Source organism: Dermochelys coriacea, chromosome 1, assembly GCF_009764565.3.
Source record: "Dermochelys coriacea isolate rDerCor1 chromosome 1, rDerCor1.pri.v4, whole genome shotgun sequence".
Classification (NCBI taxonomy): Eukaryota; Metazoa; Chordata; order Testudines; family Dermochelyidae; genus Dermochelys; species Dermochelys coriacea.
Window position 1 is genome coordinate 325,435,690 of NC_050068.2, and position 18,844 is coordinate 325,454,533.

Consider the following 18,844-nt stretch of genomic DNA (forward strand, 5'->3'; position numbering starts at 1 on the left):
TGCTGGCTGAGAACAGGTCAAATTGTAATATCCTTACTCACATTGACTAGCACCTTATACCATAAGTAGTCCCACTGAAGTAAATCAGGTCAGCTGTGGAGTAAAGTACTATTCAGTGTGAGTAATGGTATCACACGTAACCTGGCCCTGTGTGAATCTGAAAAATCTGAAACTACTTTATTAAGCAAAACTTGAAGGGCTTCATAGTGTAACCACTGTGAGTGCTGCTGATTTCAATGTGAGTACTGTGCACAGAGCAGCTGCAGAATCTGTTCCTGAGTTCTTCAATAGGGAAGTGGACAAAAGAACAACTTTGGTATACCACTATCAGACAGCAAGATTTATATGGTGCCGTGAACTCCTTCCTTTGCATGACAGTTGCTGTGGATTTCTTCCCTATCCATGATGTCCATCTGTGTCCTATTTAGTTCATATTCTCACCCACTTTTACCTTATCTGGTATCTACTTATGCATTTTCTATGTTAGACATGCCTCATTCTTTTTGTATTGACCAGGAATCATTGGACCGTCTTCCCTCACACCAACCAGCATACCTTCCAGGGAGACACAGGAAGATCTGCAGAGCTGTGTAGAGGCCCTCCTTCCTGATGATCCAAGATCTATGCTGTTGGAACTTGGTTTCCCTACAGCTGTCTCAGGCTTTTTGCAGTCACTCAACTACGATTCTGTCCTCCAGCCGTGCTGTCACAAACCTTTTCCCATGAAGCATAGGTGCTAGAACTAAGGATTCTAGGGGTGCTGCCACACCTCCTGGCTTGAAGTGGTTTCCATCATATACAGGGTTTACAATTTGGTTCAGTGGCACTCAGCACCCCCACTATAAAAATTGTTCTAGCACTCCTGCCATGAAGCAGGAAATGTATTGAATTCTCTGTCATTTGAAAGCTGTGTAAATTTCAGGGTGACTTTCCCCCCCTCCTATGTGTTTTACCATGAGAAGGGAGCCCTAATAAGCTATTTCAAGCTGCATTTTTGCCAGTTATTTAATAAAGTAAAAGCAACATCAATCTGAATCTTTGAGGCAGTTATGTTACCTGTATAATTCCAACCAGAAATGTAAGGGTACTGGCAATCACTATTCTCTGTGCATCTCTGGACGCAGTGTCTATCAGCGTTTTGTTAAGCCCTGTAGCATTACTGCTCATTATGTGGAACTTGTCATCAGGTGCCATGCTCAACACAACAGATCCCACCATCAAGCTGACCACAGGGAAAGGTCCTGTAAAGATGAACAGTATAAAGCATGACTTTACATACATCACAAAATCAAAGTGTTTACAAGATAAAATAAGCAGTTCTACATTAGAGAACTAATTAAAACGTTTTTATGGTGACAAAATGCCTGTTCATTAAATAATCTAGAATGAACTTCTCTGAGCCCTCTAGGGTCTTATTTCCACATGGTATCCAGCAGAACACAGGACTGATGAACTTCAGCACAAAGATAAGCAGAAAAGCTGTGCATGGGAACAAGTAAAATTCAGCATTATGCATAGTCCTCTGTACAGAGCCAAAATACGTTTTAAGCCCCACAAACCTGCCAACATTAAAGCTCAGTACAGTGAATATGGTTAGCAAAATGACTGCTTCACTCTGAATATTAAAACTCATGCCAGACGTAAACATTGTGGAAAAAAGATAATTGACTGAAACTGAAATTAAACAGATGCAGTTACCAACTGAGAGGTGCCTTGATGTTCCCAAGAAGAAATATGTCAGGAGGGGAAAAAACGCAGAGTAGAGACCATATCCAAGAGGAACTGCAACCAGTAAAGCAAATGCCAAACCTGTAATCATATATAATCATAATTTTAGTTACAAATCTCACAACAGACTAATCTCTGGTCAAGTAATGGGCCAAATTTTCAGGAAGACAGCTTCCTTTCAGCCAGGCACAACTTGAAAGTATGTTTTGCATCTGTAATTCAGTTGTGGGCACAAATCTGAGTGCTTGTGCCTCAACATTTTTGAGAGAGCCAACCAGGTAGTTACAGGTGTAAGTATTAAGTGTTACACCGACAATTTGTGTTTTCAAAAAATACAGGCACAAATTTTAAGGGCTCTGCGAGGTTCAGACAAGGGAACTTTGCAAGTGAAAGCAACTGATCTACCTTTCCACGGGTAAGTTTGTGCCAGAAAAGTCTCAATTATGGCTGGTTTCAGAGTAGCAGTCGTGTTAGTCTGTATTTGCAAAAAGAAAAGGAGGACTTGTGGCACTTTAAAGACTAACGAATTTATTTGAGCATAAGCTTTTGTGAGCGACAGCTCATTTCATTGGATGCATTCAGTGGAAAATACAGTGGGGAGATTTATATACACAGAGAACATGAAACAATGGGTATTACCATACACACTGTAACCAGAGTGATCACTTAAGGTGAGCTATTGCCAGCAGGGGGTGGGGAAGGAGGGGGAGGCAGGAAACCTTTTGGATAAACATGGGGAAATAGTTTTACTTTGTGTAATGACTCATCCATTCCCAGTCTCTATTCAAGCCTAAGTTAATTGTATCCAGTTTGCAAATTAATTCCAATTCAGCAATCTCTCGTTGGAGTCTGTTTCTGAAGTTTTTTTGTTGAAGTATTGCCACTTTTAGATCCGTAATAGAGTGACCAGAGAGATTGAAGTGTTCTCCAACTGGTTTTTGAATGTTATAATTCTTGATGTCTGATTTGTGTCCATTTATTCTTTTATGTAGAGACTGTCCATTTTGACCAATGTACATGGCAGAGGGGCATTGCTGGCACGATGGCATATATCACATTGGTAGATATGCAGGTGAGCCTCTGATGGTGTGGCTGATGAGATTAGGCCCTATGATGGTGTCCCCTGAATAGGTATGTGGACACAGTTGGCAACGGGCTTTGTTGCAAGGATAAGTGGCAATACTTCAACAAAAAAACTTCAAAAACAGACTCCAACAAGAGACTGCTGAATTGGAATTAATTTGCAAACTGGATACAATTAATTTAGGCTTGAATTGAGACTGGGAGTGGATTACACAAAGTAAAACTATTTCCCCATGATTATCCCCCACCTCCCCCCCACTAAGAAAAGGAGTACTTGTGGCACCTTAGAGACTAACAAATTTATTAGAGCATAAGCTTTCGTGAGCTACAGCTCACTTCAGCTCACGAAAGCTTATGCTCTAATAAATTTGTTAGTCTCTAAGGTGCCACAAGTACTCCTTTTCTTTTTGCGAATACAGACTAATGCGGCTGCTACTCTGAAACCTCCCCCCCACTGTTTCTCAGACGTTCTTGTCAACTGCTGGAAATGGCCCACCTTGATTATCACTACAAAAGGTTCCCCTCCCCCCGCTCTCCTGCTGGTAATAGCTCACCTTAAGTGAGGTGGTTACAGTGCGTATGGTAATACCCATTGTTTCATGTTCTCTGTGTATATAAATCTCCCCACTGTATTTTCCACTGAATGCATTTGATGAAGTGAGCTGTAGCTCACAAAAGCTTATGCTCAAATAAATTTGTTAGTCTCTAAGGTGCCACAAATCCTCCTTTTCTTTTTTCAGTTATGGCTGGAATTTTCAAATATGGATGCCCATTTACTCATCACCTCTGAAAATCAAGCCATTTTTATTTAGGCATCTAAATATGGATGTAGATGTCTAACCTTAGGCACCCACATTTGAAAATTTTGCTCCTTACCAATAAAATGACCAATTAGTAATAAGGTTGTTAGTCTCTAAGGTGCCACAAGTACTCCTTTTCTTTTTGCGAATACAGACTAACATGGCTGCTACTCTGAAAAAAGGCTATAATGGGGCCCTGAAGAGCAGAAAAGCAGCTTTGCAAGATGCTTCTCCCTGTATAGCCACGTTGCCTTCCTCTGCATATCTATTTGACCTATCAGCTACATTGATAAAATGGCAGGAGAAATAAGGAGATGTGGAGAAGTGTCATAACCCTTCCCATCCCTAGAACGGTGGAGCATTCCCAGTAAAATGTGCAGAAATTTAATGCTGTTTCAGGCAGCACTAACTGCCACTACGGAGTCTGTGAGTCCCCTCTCAGAGGTACCACGATGTGCTACCAGGACATCAGGACAAATAACAGTCTGGTGGAAAGGCTGAAGAGCAGCACACATGAAGAGTCATGGAATCTGTCCGGTTTGGGGACCAAGGCACCTGGGGATCCCTGGCATCTGCTTAATTTTTTGGCTCCGTTTTTTTGTTCCACCTCCTGGCTACTATGAACCCAACCAGCTAGGGCTGGGGTTTATATGAAGAGTATGTAGCTCTAACCAAGCCACAGAATTTTTATATTAATTTATCTCTATGCACACTTGGGCCAGAAGGAAGCATCTGAGTCCAAAAATGTATTTAAACAGTATATTTTAAAAGAAATTATATTGCTGGATTCTAACTTTAAGAAGTTTGTGTGTGTGTGTGTGTGTGAGAGAGAGAGAGAGAGAGAATGTTCTTGTGATTAAAGCACTGCCACCGCCTGGCCCGGTTATCAGAAGATTTTCCCAGCTCTGCCATACACTTCCTATGTGACCTTAATCAAGTCATCTCATATTATCTGTGTCTCAGTTCTCTAGCTGTAAAATGGGGCTGATTCTATTTCCTTTCTCCCAACCTTTATCCAGCTAGCCTATTTAAATAGCAAGCTTTTGGGGGCAGGGAGTGTTTCTGTCTATGTTTATATAATATCTGCCAATATCAGACCCTAATCTTGTTTGGGGCCATTAGGTGCAGCTGTATTACACAGATACTCAACCCACTGAGGGGCAGAAGGGGGGCAACAGAGCTGTGAAGGCAGCTGACCTTATCATCTGCACAGGATGGGGGAGATTTGCATGCAGGTCTAGATGAAGGGACAATCTAGCCCAAAAGAATTACTATACTGGAACAGACCCGTAGCTCATCTAGTCCTTTCTTTGAAAGTGGCCAGTATCAGAAGGTCCAGGAATGAGAATGGGGCTCTTACTTACCTCTTTCTGGTGTTCTTCACAACTGCCTAATCATGATTAATCTAACTAATGCTTAGTCATCTGTATGTATACGTCACCATCTCTCTGTTTATCTACTTTCTCTATCATTAATAAATGTATTAAACAAAGCTAGCTGAACATTGCAAACTATGTTCTGTGAATATCCATTCTGATTTTTAAAGTTTGGCCAGGTTCATACCCCTTTTGTTTTTGTTTATTACAAACATTTGAGCAATCAAGCTTTACTGGCACAAATGTTAACAGAAAGTTGTATTCATGAGTTTACATTTGGATAGACAAGTGTTTGGAGTGCTCAGCCAATTGGGGAACAGAAATAATACTAGTGACTTATCTGACCAATCATAAATAACTGAGTAACACAATTCAATTTTTTAAATGTTCACCTTAGGTCCATAGAGTTAAAAAAAAAAAAAGATACTGGTCAAATATATTTGAATAACAACTTCAAGGAAATGGTAATCTGCTAGCCAATATTGGATAAACAGAAAAAGGAGGCTAAATTAAGGAAATCAATGATTTATTGTGAATTATTAATTTGTATGCAATATAAAATAACAGTAGTCCTCATGGATTTTAATCATGGTTAACACTGAAGCACTGATTAGAAAGGGTAAGACATAGTTATGGGAATGCCAATATAGTACATCCAGTTTCTTCTTAATAACAGATAAAATCTTCCTGGACCTTACCTTGTAAAGTAGCTACAAGCCCGGTACTGACACCAGAGATGATATCACTAACTAGCCATTCCTTTACTCTGTACTTAGGTAGCCATTCCAGGATGGGGAGAAAGGACTTGGTTATCTGAAAGGCCTTTTTTCTTGAACAGCTGCCAAAAAAACAACAACAACCTCCAGATAATTAAATTGTCAACCTACCCCTGTGAAATCATAATTGGAAAGTGGAAAAAAAAATCCTACCAAGAGATCTCAGTAGGTGATATTTAGCCAAAAGAACATTGGTAATAATTTGTAGAAATTGTCTGAATGCTTTTTACAATTTACTGATTTTATAGTGCCAAATTTTGCTCTCAAGTTAAGAGTTACCCCAGGTTTCGTCCATAATGCTTAGCATGTCCGACTGAAAACGGTGACAGTGGCCAGCAAGTTTCACCCATCATAACATTTAAAGTATTTCATTTGCAAAACCAGTAGATGGTATTTGGTGATGCACAGTAACCAAAGTGAACTTTCTCAACAGAGATTTTGTAACAATGGGTGAGTTACCACAGCATTTAGTTTTTTGTTCATGTTTCTAAAAATAAAAAATGATCTACTTTGAAAATAATTTTGAATTGGTCACCTTTCCAAACGAAATATTGGGTTATTCTCAGAGGGTCGGAGTCTGTTACTCTTACTCATGCTGGCTAGCAGCTTACTTTGTGTGTAGTTCCACTAGTATCAAAGTATTATCTGAGGAGTAAAATGTTACTCACCATGAGTAAAGGTGTCCCTATATGCCCCGAATGTTAAAAGAACAAAGGATTATCAATGTTTACATTATTTTAGGCTTTCTTATTACTTAGTTAGTTACAGGCAGAGCAATATGTGGTTTTGGCAGTAATTTTGCTTTTGATAAAAAATGTTGCTATAGGATGGAAAGTTCCCTCTTCAGTTGGATCCAGTTTATTCTGATCTCGTGATATGATTGTTTGTGTGTATAAACAACTAGCCCCGAAAGAAAAAGGATTCAGTCTGCCTCGGACTATAAAATGCAATCAAATTGTAATTGCAACATTTTATATGTAACGCCAAGATCACTTCGAGGAACAAAGAATAATGGTTGAGCAAGTCCATGCGCTCAAAGGAACCCCAGAGGCTAGACGCTGCACGGCTGCTACTCTGAAACACGACCTAAATGTATCTGCTAATAAGGACAGTGCTGGGCCAGACTCGACTCCGTTCTATTTAGATTCTGCACCCGTCCCCGTGGTATCTGAGCGCCTCCATTGACTTCGACAGAGTCACTCTGGATTTACACAGAGCTGAAGCTGGCGTTTTAACAAGACGGAAACCACCTAAATGTTACTTGCGTGGTTCACGTCAAATAAAACTCAAGATTTCAACTGGTCACAAAAACAATGGAAGGAGAAGAAGGAATCAGCGCCGCAGCGACGGAGAGAGAGCCAAGCACCCGTGAAAACTCCCCCTGTTCCGGCCAGAGCTGATCTCCCGGCTCGGAGACGGGCGGACGCCGAACGAAGTGCGCCGCCGGGGCCAGGCTGGAGTCTGTTAGACTTGGGCTTGCGCTTCGCACATGCCGGGAGCTCAGAGCGAAGTCCCGGGGCGGCTCTGGATCTCTGCCCCCAGCCCGGGGGACACGACCCGCGGAAGGCGCTGGGGCTGCCCGGGAGCAGCCGAGCCTTTCGCCTCCTTTCCCTCTGCTCCTCCGCTCGCAGACAGTCCCTCGGCTCCGCGGGCCCCCGCGCCCCCTTAGCGCTGCCCAGACACAGCCTGGGCCCCCAGGCAGCTGCCCCCGCGCTCCCCAAAGTCTGCTGCCCGGACTGTGTGCCCTCCCTCCCCGGCTCCCCTGGCCGTGGGCCTGCTCTCACCTGCAGGCTCCCTGGACCCGCTCGCGCAGGGGCGGCTGCAGGTGCGCTCTCTTCTCGTTCTCCTCCCGAAAGGCCGGCTCGCTGTATATGGGCCGGGCCACCACGTAGCGGCCGAGGTCCGGCACGGGCCCGGCCTGCCGGCCGCCTGCTGCCATGGCCCTGCCTGCGCGGGAGAGAGCGGGCCACCATCAGCGCCGCCCGCAGCCACCCCGGGGACCCACCTGCCGGGCTTCGCGCCGCCCGGCACCAGAGCGCCCTCCCGAGCCCAGCCTGCGCCCGCGGAGCGCCCGGCGTGCAGAAGAGCTCAGCCTGCCCCCAGTGACGAGCCGCCTGCATCGCTAGGGAGCCCAGGAGGACAGCGAGCCCCCTGCGCCCTCCAGCACCCCGGAGCGCACCGTGAGACCAGCGAGCGAGGCAGCCTGCACCCCACTGCCCAGTCACCCCAAGCCCTGCCGCCCGTAGAGCCCCTGCCCAGCCCAGCGCTGTCCGGGTCCTGAAATCACCAGCCGCAGGAACCGCAGAGCCCCAGGCCAGGATCCCCCCTCTTCCCGCTGGCCCTCGGGCTCCCAGCTCACTGAGCCCGGTGTCCCTGCGCCGAGCGCAGCTGCTGCGGGCCGTACCTGCACGGGCTCCTAAGCCCCCGCACTGGGCAGGGCCGCCGGCCCAGACGGAGCATTTATAGGGCCAGCTGCTGCCGGACTCCTTATTTATGGGGAAACAGAGACACCCGGCTCCAGCCTGAACGAGGAGCCGCCTGCCCTCCCACTTCTCCCCTTCGCAAGCCCTGCCCCGGACCCTGCTGCCTCCACTGGCACCCTCCCACTCCAGGGCACGGGGGATGGAGCGAGAGGCCTCAAGGACAAGCTGCTCACCGCTGCCAGCAGCCCACCCGGCACATCCCGCATGCAAGGGAGGGGTTATTAGGCTGAGGGGGTCGGGTTATTAGTATTAATGAATTAGCTGGGAAATGGGGAAACCTAGACCTAGAAGGAGGGAGCTGTCTGCCTGTCTCTCTGTCTGTCTGTCTACCGCAGCCTCTGTCTCCCCATCCGCACAGCCCGGGGGTGGCAGCTACTCCAGGGACTGCCTCTAGTAAGCAGTTCCCTCCGCCGCTTCGACATGTCCCCAGTGTGTCCTTGTTCGCCCCTCGCCTACACTCACCATCCCTTGGTGGGCAATGTAGGGGCAAAGTAGCAGTGAATATAAATATAGCTCCATTGCCCAGCTCGGAGCACTTGTGGAGCCAGAGCCCTGCTGCTGGGGCAGGAGATGCATGGCGTGAACGGTGGCTGTATAGCCTACGCGAGAGGGTTTATGCCAGCCGAAGCTGGGCCTGTATTGTCATAGTATTGGTTTGAGCATTAGCTTGCTAAACCCAGGGTTGTGAGTTCAATCCCTGAGGGGGCCATTTGGGGCAAAAATTGGGGATTGGTCCTGCTTTGAGCAGGGGGTTGGACTAGATGATCTCCTGAGGTCCCTTCCAACCCTGATATTCTATGATTCTATGATTCTAAGGCCAGAAGGGACCTCCAGATCATCTGATCTGACCTTCTGTATATCACAGGCCACCAACACCACCCCGTAGCCTAGAGCCCTGTGGCGGGGAGGGAGGTAATGAGTTCATCTACAGTCCATATCTTGTGCTCTTCCCATGCTCCCATCCGCACTCTTATCCCTGCACGCCTTCTCCGTGGTGCTGAGTATTGCCAGTCATACCAGCAGCTCCCTCATCTGCAGCCTGGGGCCCCGATTCAGCAAAGATTTTAAGCATGTCACTAAAGCACTTCCAAAGTGTGTGTCACACATATCGCTACGGACAATAACCACACACAAGAATCTGGATAACAGTCAGATGAAGTGAGCTGTAGCTCACGAAAGCTTATGCTCTAATAAATTTGTTAGTCTCTAAGGTGCCACAAGTACTCCTTTTCTTTTAGTCAGAACTAAGGAGTCCTTTCCCTGCACACTTGCAGTAGAGTACTTAACTTTTTAAGGGGAAGTGGTCTGATGAATTTGATACAGCTTCCAGAATGGAATAATGGACCGTGAAATACAGAATTGCAATTCGATTCAGTTTAACATTATTTACTAAAAGGATATAGAAACACCACGTGCGGTCAAAGACTTTCTAAGTAAACTTAGAATTCGCTCATGATAAAAAATGAAGTAGAACGAAAACAGATTTAAAGGTTCACTTCAATAAGCTACCGTGGTCAAACACAATTATTAATCTTTTCAGGTGCTAGAATGAGGGCGATGCAGATTAAATGATCACTTAAAGTGTATTGGACTTCAGGTGAAGTATTAAATGACGGTTATAGTAATAACGAGGAGTGGGGTGGCACCGCTTTTACCAGGAAAGCTTATGCTCAAATAAATCTTAGTCATTAAGGTGCTACCGGACTCCTCGCTGTTTTTGTGGCTACAGACTAACAGGGCTACCCCTCTGGTTATAGTAACAGGAACTGGAAAAATCATCAAAAACAACACAGATTTCCTTAGTTTATACCATCCTACATAAACTCAATTTTTGTCACTGTACGTTGTGTACGATCTCATCCAAATACCCACGAAACTGAGAGCGTCCTTTGATATCTACGTAACTGGGATCTTAGCAGAGGATGGTATCAAAGCCACGGATTTAGTTAAGGATGTCCTGTAACATTGGAAGAAGTGTGGAGAAGAATCGGGAAGACTCACCTGAGCTAACATTAATTAGGGCCAACATCATAGGGAGACTAATTCAGCCCTGGTTCACAGCCCAAGCAACCCCAGGGATTTCACGGAAATGTGCATGAGGTATAAACCAGGAATTAATTTAGCCCTGATTGTCCACGGTGTTCAAACATCTTGAGGAGATGCTCTGCACTTTGCAGGATCGCACATTGGAGGGACAGTGAGATTGAGGACAGTAGATGTGAAAAATAAAACCCCACCTGTGTTGCAAATAAAAGTCTTTGAAAAAAATGAGTTGAGGAATGAAAAACACAAAACAAAAAAAAGTCACCCTAATTCAAAATGATCCTCTTCCCCGCCCCCAGACTGAGGTAGGCGAATATGGAGGAGGTGAATGATGAAACCTGGCACAAGTGAAGACCCTCCTTCCTCCGCTTCACAGAGCACCTTCTATCAAGCGTGGCACCTACCGCTGGCAGCTGGGAGGGGGCTTTCGTTTGTTACTTGAAACCTACATCACTTCCTTTTCAAACCCTCTTTTTAATTTCTTTTGTTTAACTTTCCGTTACTGTTCCTTAGTTAGAAGATTGTTAGGTTCTCGTTCGGTTTGTTAACGCCTAGTGACTAAGTTCTGGGTAATGAAACAAAAGGGATACAAGTGGTAAATGTGGTACGTGTGCACTGGAAAGGGATTCCTTTCATACGCATTTCTAATCATTCAGCGCTTAGTCCTATCTCTTAGATGCAGCTCTGCACTGGGAGTGGCGCCGAGTGGCACTACCCCAGGGAAATTTAGGAACGGATTGTTAGATCAAGATCTCCCACCGCCCCCCCCCCCCAGAATACTTTGCACTTTGTGATACGCCTTCACAGTATTTTGAACATAAGGCCACACATTTCCTGGCTGCTGCTTGGGTCCATGGTGGGAAAAGCCAAAAAAAAAAAAAAGCCTCCCCTGTTTTAGTGACCCTCATGCTGGAGCCTTGCACAATGGCAGGTGATAGGGATTTATCAGCCCTGCCTAGCACCCACGGTTGCACGTCACCCCTAACGGGAGGGGAAAGACACAGGTCATATTCCCCCCCTGCACTGGTTAGCAGAGTTGAAAGGAGACAAAGGGGAACTCATGGAGTTCCCCTAAAGGCTAGGACCCTTGCATGCCAGGGAATTCCTGGAGTTAGCCCTCCCTGTCCCTCAATTTATTACCCGGTTTCTCCAGCTGTGGAGTTCCTGCCAAGTCTAACGTTCAAGACTTTGAGAAGCTAGTATGTGTATAAGCCAGGGGTGGCCAACCTGAGGCTCCGGAGCCACATGCGGCTCTTCAGAAGTTAATATGCGGCTCCTTGTATAGGCACCGACTCTGGGGCTGGAGCTACAGGCGCCAACTTTCCAATGTGCCAGGGGGTGCTCACTGCTCGACCCCTGGCTCTGCCACAGGCCCTGCCCCCACTTCAACCCTTCCCGCCCCCTTCCCGAGTCTGCCATGCCCTCGCTCCTCCCCCAGCAGAGCCTCCTGCACACCACAAAACAGGTGGTCGGGAGGTGCGGGGAGGGAGGCGCTGATCAGCAGGGCTGCTGGTGGGTGGGAGGCACTGGGAGCTGATGACATGTTACCGTGGCTCTTTGGGAATGTACATTGGTAAATTCTGGATCCTTCTCAGGCTCAGGTTGGCCACCCCTGGTATAAGTGCTTGGTGCTGCTAACACACCAGAACCTTAGAGGAGTGGAGGTGAGCAAGCCAGTGGGTTTGAATACTCCTGGAACTCCCAGGCATGCAAGGACACCAGCCTTTGGGGGAGAGCAATGTGTCATCCCCCCCCTTTGTGTCCATTCAGTTCCGCTAAACAGTGCACGCAGGAGGGAGCAATATGACCCTGCCTCTTTTCTGTCCCTTTGGGGGCAACATGCACCCGTGGATGCTAGGAGGGGACAGTAAGTCCCTATCACCTGCCATTGTACAGGGCTCCACTATGAGGGACACAAAAGCAGGGGAAGCTTTTTTTCCCCCATCACACACCCATGCAGCCATCAGTAAATGTTTGGCCCCATGTTCAAAACACTTTGACGGTGTAACAGAGTGCTTAAGTATTATTAGAGCAGAGTCTATCTTGCCCAAATTTTCCCAAAGTGATTTCTGTTAACATGCACAGGGTTAAACTGATTGCTAAATCTGAGATCAGGAAGCAATTTTGACTCAATCCATGTTGGCATGTACAAGTTTAACTATAAAGTACCCAACAGAGAATCTGTGAGGAGCATCTGAGCTTCTCTCACATGATCAAGACCTTGCAAATATTTGTCAATATGGGTTCTTCCATTCTGTGTCTACATTGCTAAATTAGGACTTTAATTCTGAATAATAATCACTAATATTTCTACTGATGGCCACAGTCCTGCAGGCTATAGGTATTGTGAGATAACCGGACAACAGAGTACTTTTCCCCCAAACTACAAAAAAACCCAATGTGAAGCAGTTGCACTATATTGTAAAATGTTTTTAAAAATAAGATTTAGCGAACACTGGCATTTGTAAACCTGCTGTAATATTTGTAATGTGCTTTTAACCCTCTTTCCAAATAAGTGTGGTTATATTTTGAAAGCATGGAAAATTGTTTTAACTTTATGTAGACAAATAATATGGAAAGTGTGGAGTTCAAAGGTTAATAAGCATCGGGTGTAATATGAAAACAAATATTTGTGAGCAATGCTTAATGAACAAAGAACAGCTAGACTCAGTCGGACCAATGGTCCAGCTAGCCCAGTATGTGGTCTCTAACAGCAGCCAATGCCAGATGCTTCAACAGGAATGAACAGAACTGGGTAATTTCAACTTGTCCAGTCCCACCTTCTGGCAGTTGGAGGTTCAGGGATAGCTGGATCAGGGGTTCACACCTGAGCATCTTGGCTAATAGCCATTGATGGCCCTATTCTCCGTGAATTGACCTAATTCCTTTTTGAACCCAGTTGTCACAATGACTTAACATGAAGGCTGGAATCTAACAGATCTAACTGTCATGCACTTTGATAAAGTACCGTTAATGGAATATCTCCAAGACAGAAACGAGATGGAGACAAAGTAGAGAGTCTGAAAATTAGGGGTTGCTTAAAATCTGCATTTACTGAAACATGTTCCCTATACTGATAAGCATGGCTACTGTCCTGTTCTCCAAATCTTTTCAAGACTGGCTTCTACAAGTATTCCTATGTCAGCCAGTATTTAATTGCTAGGCTGAGGGGCAAGTTTATGCAATTATAAAACTTTTAAAGAGAATGATTAGAGCCAGTTTGTGTCTGTATATAAAATTGGACATACAATGGTCCCACTCTCCTCTTCACCTTAAACAAACGTGATATTCTAAGAATTCTAACCGAAATGGTAGTGCAGAGTTGATCTGCACTGTTAATCTAAATTACAGTTGCATTTCACTGCAAGAGTACTTTATTCCTTTCTATAGCATGTAAAAACTTTTGGATCCTTCACAACACTAGGTACTATTTCAGGTGGAGAAGACAGGGAACTTTAACTACTTATGTTTCTAACACTTCATAAGGACCTGTTTTCAGTTCCTTATGTTTTTGCCGAACTTTTTAAAGATTTTAAATCTGGGTGTCTGCCTTAGGCGGTTTTTTAATTTCAGCTGTTTTAGTTCAGTTGTTTCTGAAAATGAGAGTAGGGAAAAATAGGTACTGCACACGGGCAATGGTAAATTCTGGTATTTTCAAACTGTTAGGTATTTGATTTTATACTTTTAAGGTTCTTTGAAATGTAGGTTTTTGTATGTTAATATTAAGGTTGTGTCCAAGCCATATTTACTGTATAGACAAGCTGATAACATAAAGCATTTAGTTGGAGCCATAAAAGTTTTAGGCTCTAATCCTAAAGTTGAGCTGCATGGATTGACCCTTGTGGTTGCACAGAGCCCCAATTTCCTCTAGATTATCTTGCAAGATTGGGGCCTTACTTTCTAAAGTTTTATCAGAAAACACTCAACAAACAAAGATATATTTTCATTTTTTGCCTAAATTTCAAAAAATGTTTTAAATTTCTATATAGAAAAAAAAATCCCCCCCCCTCCCCCCATATGCCACTAACCTCCCTGCTAGGCTGAATAACTTTGCTGAGCACATACTTTCTTTATGACATGTTGTGTTCAGATGGTCTGTTCTGAACTTTTGGATTAACATTCATTTGTGAACCCTCTGGACTGTATTAATTTAAAAACACTATTATCAGCATCAAACATACGTATTTATTGGACAAGGCAAGTGAAATAATAATGTTATGAAAATGTTTTGTTCTTTATGTGGGTAATTATAAACTCTGATTTTCAGGTTTTAATGGAGACAGTTTATCAGATAAAATGGACATTTTCCACAAACACACTGAAACTCATAAGCTTAAACAATCCCTTTAATATAATCATCATATCCAACTTCTAAGTACAAAATTTCAATCACTAATGCAAAAATTATTCAGACTTTAGCTGTCAGATGCAAAAAACAGATAATGTAAAAACAATGTATACTTAATTTGAGGTATTGTATAATTACTCCTTAAACCATGAATTGCTTTTCATCAGTATAAGTAAATTATACAAGAATGTTCTTTAAAGAATTTTACTCTTTGCAAAGCAAGAAAGCTCAGTGGCGTGTACACACACATACACACACACACACACACACACACAGTAAACAATAGATTTAAATCCTTGTACAAATGAATCAGGGAACAATAAAAACCCCACCAATACTATTTTTTATGACAAAAAATTCTGAAGTACTCCAAAAGAATAATCCAAAAGGCATGCAAAATGGATAACTGTGAAACACACCCATCTGTGTGGCACAATGGGAAAGCAAACTAGTGTGAGGTGGATTTAGAAATCTAATTTTTATATTTTTACTGATTGTCAATCAAATCCTTCTACACAAGTAGAATGGAAAATGAAAAATATTTAGCCTTATTTAACCCATAATTAATCAAATTTCATAGGACTCCTGGCAAAAAGGGGTTAAAGTCACCAAGTTTTCATGGTTTAGTGTGATTTACAAAACCACTCAAATGTTACAAGCAATTGGTGTTATTGTGCATGATCTTTTACCATTTTTGAGGGCAAAAGGATAGAGATCATCTGAGTTGTTAGTGCAGATGGAAAATTTCCACTTATATGCTTACATTTTTCCTCACAAGAACTGAAATATAAACTTCAAGGCATACCCCATATATCACTTAGTATTCTCATTGCAACACGGAATATATTTGGCAACCAAGAGCTATAAGTAGAATCTGAGTAGTGAACTACAGTGCATTTGATTTTCTTAAGAAAATCAAACCTTGTGCCATCTACTTCAGGAGGCTAAAGAGAAGAACAAGAGACTTCACACTGATGCAGTTGTATCTAAGTAGTCTTTCCTGAATTGCTTCTACAGGTCTTTCTTATCCTCCTCTTCATCTAGGAGGTCCTGCAAACAAAGAGACAGACATGTCAGAAAGAAGCAAATGGCCCATCTTTGCATTTGGGAAGATTAGTAACTGATGTCTCAGGATGAATATCCTAATGTTAAATCCTGAAAGGGCAAGAGATACTGGGCTCTCTCTGTGGCCACACAAGTTCAGAATGCATCGGAAACACTATGGTTCCACCGCACGAGGAGTACCAGAAGATGAGGAATGGCACAGTTGGACTTCACATCCCAGAGCTAAGATCCATGAGTTCTCTCCACAGGGACTTTGGGAGAGGTTGCGGGTGGGCGAGCTGGCCAGGAGATATAGCCAGTACACTGTACAGACCTACTAGTTACAACCATACGCCCCCAAAAGGCCAGTAGGCTGCAACTATTACTATAGCTCAGGGGTGGCCAAACTCACTGACCCTCCAAGCCAGAGATGACAATCTTCAGAAGTTCGAGAACTGGGGTGTGTCTGCTGGGGTTTGGGGATTCAACCCTGCTCCTGCTGAAGCCCTGAGCCCTGGAAGGTGCGCCGCGTGAGGCTGAAACCCCAAGAACCCCTCCCTGCTGTGCAGAAGCAGCCCCAAGCCCCACACCCTGCTGCAGGGCAGAAGCCCCGAGCTCCTCCTAACCCCAGTCTGGTAGACAGAGGATGGGGGGGCTCTGTGAGCTGCACTTTTACAGTTAAAGAGCTGCATGCGGCTCACAAGCTGCAGTTTGGCCACCCCTGCTATAGCTCATAAGCTGCAGTATGGATGCAGCTATGTCGGTGGTTGGGGTCTGGGTTGAGGGGAAAAGTCTGTCTTCCTCAACACTCATGTTGATTTCCATATATAAGAAAGGGCTTGTATTCCTGTTAGGGAAACTGATACTGCTGCAATCGGTGCAGTGGGTGTCAATTCAGCAGATCTAGTGAAGACCTGCTAACGATGGCTGAGCGCTCTCCGGTCGACCCCTCCAAGAAGAGTAAGGTAAGTCGACTGGAGAGCGTCTCCCATCAATGCAGCGCAGTGAAAACACTGGGGTAAGTCAACCTACGCTACGTCAACTCCAGCTACATTATTCACGTACATGGAGTATGTAACTTAGGTTGGACTTACCCTGGTAGTGAAGACAAGCCCACAGAGATTTTAGCTTAAGTGCAGCAATTGTCAAAAGTGACAAAAAACACCCAAACTACACATGGAGTTCCATATTCTCTTCATTTTGAGAAATAAAGTTGGTTCATTTGCAAATCAAAGGTTTATAACAGCAAAACAAAACCCCACAACAGACTGCAATCTCCTCTTGAAAGCCATCCGTATTCTTTCTGGAGGCTACACCACCACCCATAATGAAGATTCTACACTTAGAACTTGGCAGGCATTTTGTTGATGTAGGAGGTCAACAGAATTCTGCTCTTTCCAGCACAGCACTGCTGGAGTCTCGTTCCAGTGGCACATACAAGTTGCTTAAACAATTAACAGAAACAAAATGACATTTTCTCCAGTAAACATACAAGATGGACCTACAGGGCGCTAATGTGGGTGGTGACATTTTACAGAGTTACTTCTCTAACTGAAGCTGTACTTTAGAATAGTGGCAGAATTCTCTCAGCTTCTTAGAACTTAAGAGTTTGATTATTTTTTAGGTCAGCTAAGTATTGGCAGGGGTTCACATGTGTTAGCAATGTCTGTGAAATTATATATGACCATATCTTTCTCACATATCTATATAGAACTAATAAGGTATTACTTGTCCTGACTGGGAGGAAGAAAAGAGGCAAATATGCTCAATGCTTAGTGAAGGAGAAGTGAGGGAGAGGGGAAAAGCAATCTTGTATACAAAAAACTACATTAAAGTAACAATAAGGTTGCAAAGTCAAACACTCAAAAAGTTAGGAACAACAGAATTAAGGTTGCACAGGCAACCTTATTAGCTCCCTTGTGTGCATGCACCATTATGACAAGGTGTTTCCTTACATGATCACATCTACCTTTTTCTTCCAAAGAGCCCCTGCACCTCAGCCAGCGCTCAGGATGGACAGTCAACATGCCACCTATTTGATATTTTGCTTTTATCTTCATTCAATATGTTCTTTAACAGTTGTGTTTGTGCGTGCAATTTCTTTTTTAAAAAAAGCAACCAAAAACAAATTCCATCATGTGCATCATATTGACAACCACATGGGTTTATCAGCTGGGTTGCAACCTTTAGATCCACCAAACACATCTCTGTCACTTGAGCTAATGGAGTAACTGATAGGAGTAGTAGGATGTCATCCTCAATGTGGATCAGAATGGGTGTGGAGGAATGAGACACACACTTTGCCAGTGGGTTCACAGATATTGCTGATGACAGAGGAATGATGAGACTCAGGGAATCTTGGTTTCCATTCTTGGCTTTGGAGAGACTATACTGTAGGGACATTAAGAACCTTTCTGCCTGTTCTCTCCTGCCCCCCTCCCCAAACTGACTCCTTTAGCCTCATCCTCTTCAAACATGTGACAATCCTGTCTCTTCCCCACCCCTGGGCTCCTTGTCCAAGTCCAACTCTCCACTTCTCAGGCTTCTCATCCCAGTCTCCTAGTTCAGCCTCCCCCCTGTTATCTCCCCATCCAAATCCTAGGGTAGGTCTACACTACAGGGCTAAATCAACCCAAGTTACGCAATTCCAGCTATGTGAATAATGTAGCCGGAGTTGATGTACCTTAGGTCGACTTAGTATGATGTCCACACCGTGCGGGGTTGATGGGAGAAACTTTCCTGTCCGTCTTACTTTATGCTTCTTGTTCCAATGGAGTACCGGAGTCAACGGGAGAGCGACTGGCGGTCAATTTAGGCGGTCTTCATTGGACCTGCTAAATCGACTGCCAGTGGATTGATCGCCTGATAAGTGGAGACAAGCCCCCAGTCTCCTCTCCTTACTCAGTCTTATTGCCCAACCAGTCTCCCCAGCTCCCAGTCATTCTCTCTCTCTCCCCAACCCTCAGTTTTATTAGATACCTTGCACCACTCTACTCCTTTCCCTCCCTCCCCCACTCCTTTTTGCTGCTCTTGTCCTCTCTGTATTTAAGTCAGGTAGCTTCCTCCTCATGCTCCCTGTGCAGCAGCAAAACTGTGTTTCTGGGTCTGCGTGCTATTGACGGCACAGGAGACGCTAGCTCCCAGTATTCAGTTCTAGTGCCCA

The 18,844-nt window shown here is 44.4% G+C and overlaps 2 protein-coding genes across 7 annotated transcripts in view; both read right to left on the reverse strand.

Annotated features, from left to right (window-relative positions):
* The window catches only part of SLC26A4 (solute carrier family 26 member 4), a 28,126-nt gene extending 19,935 nt beyond the window's left edge, over window positions 1-8,191 (reverse strand). Inside the window, exons 1-5 of one of the 2 annotated variants that reach the window (XM_043496837.1) lie at window positions 8,123-8,191; window positions 7,548-7,710; window positions 5,686-5,825; window positions 1,699-1,809; window positions 1,057-1,241 (exon numbers count right to left, since the gene is read on the reverse strand). In XM_043496837.1, the coding sequence (XP_043352772.1) occupies window positions 1,057-1,241; window positions 1,699-1,809; window positions 5,686-5,825; window positions 7,548-7,702 (591 nt within the window). In that variant the 5' untranslated portion in view covers window positions 7,703-7,710; window positions 8,123-8,191. Of the gene's footprint in view, window positions 1-1,056; window positions 1,242-1,698; window positions 1,810-5,685; window positions 5,826-7,547; window positions 7,711-8,050 lie in introns of both variants that reach the window. The other variant, XM_038406197.2, reaches the window with a different exon arrangement.
* Window positions 8,192-14,617: 6,426 nt separating this feature from the next.
* BCAP29 (B cell receptor associated protein 29) overlaps window positions 14,618-18,844 on the reverse strand; it is a 59,598-nt gene continuing 55,371 nt past the window's right edge. For all 5 annotated transcript variants that reach the window (XM_038390601.1, XM_038390607.2, XM_038390592.2 and 2 more), the window contains exon 8: window positions 14,618-15,687. In XM_038390601.1, coding sequence (XP_038246529.1) covers window positions 15,649-15,687 — 39 coding nt within the window. In that variant the 3' untranslated portion in view covers window positions 14,618-15,648. The remainder of the gene's footprint in view (window positions 15,688-18,844) is intronic.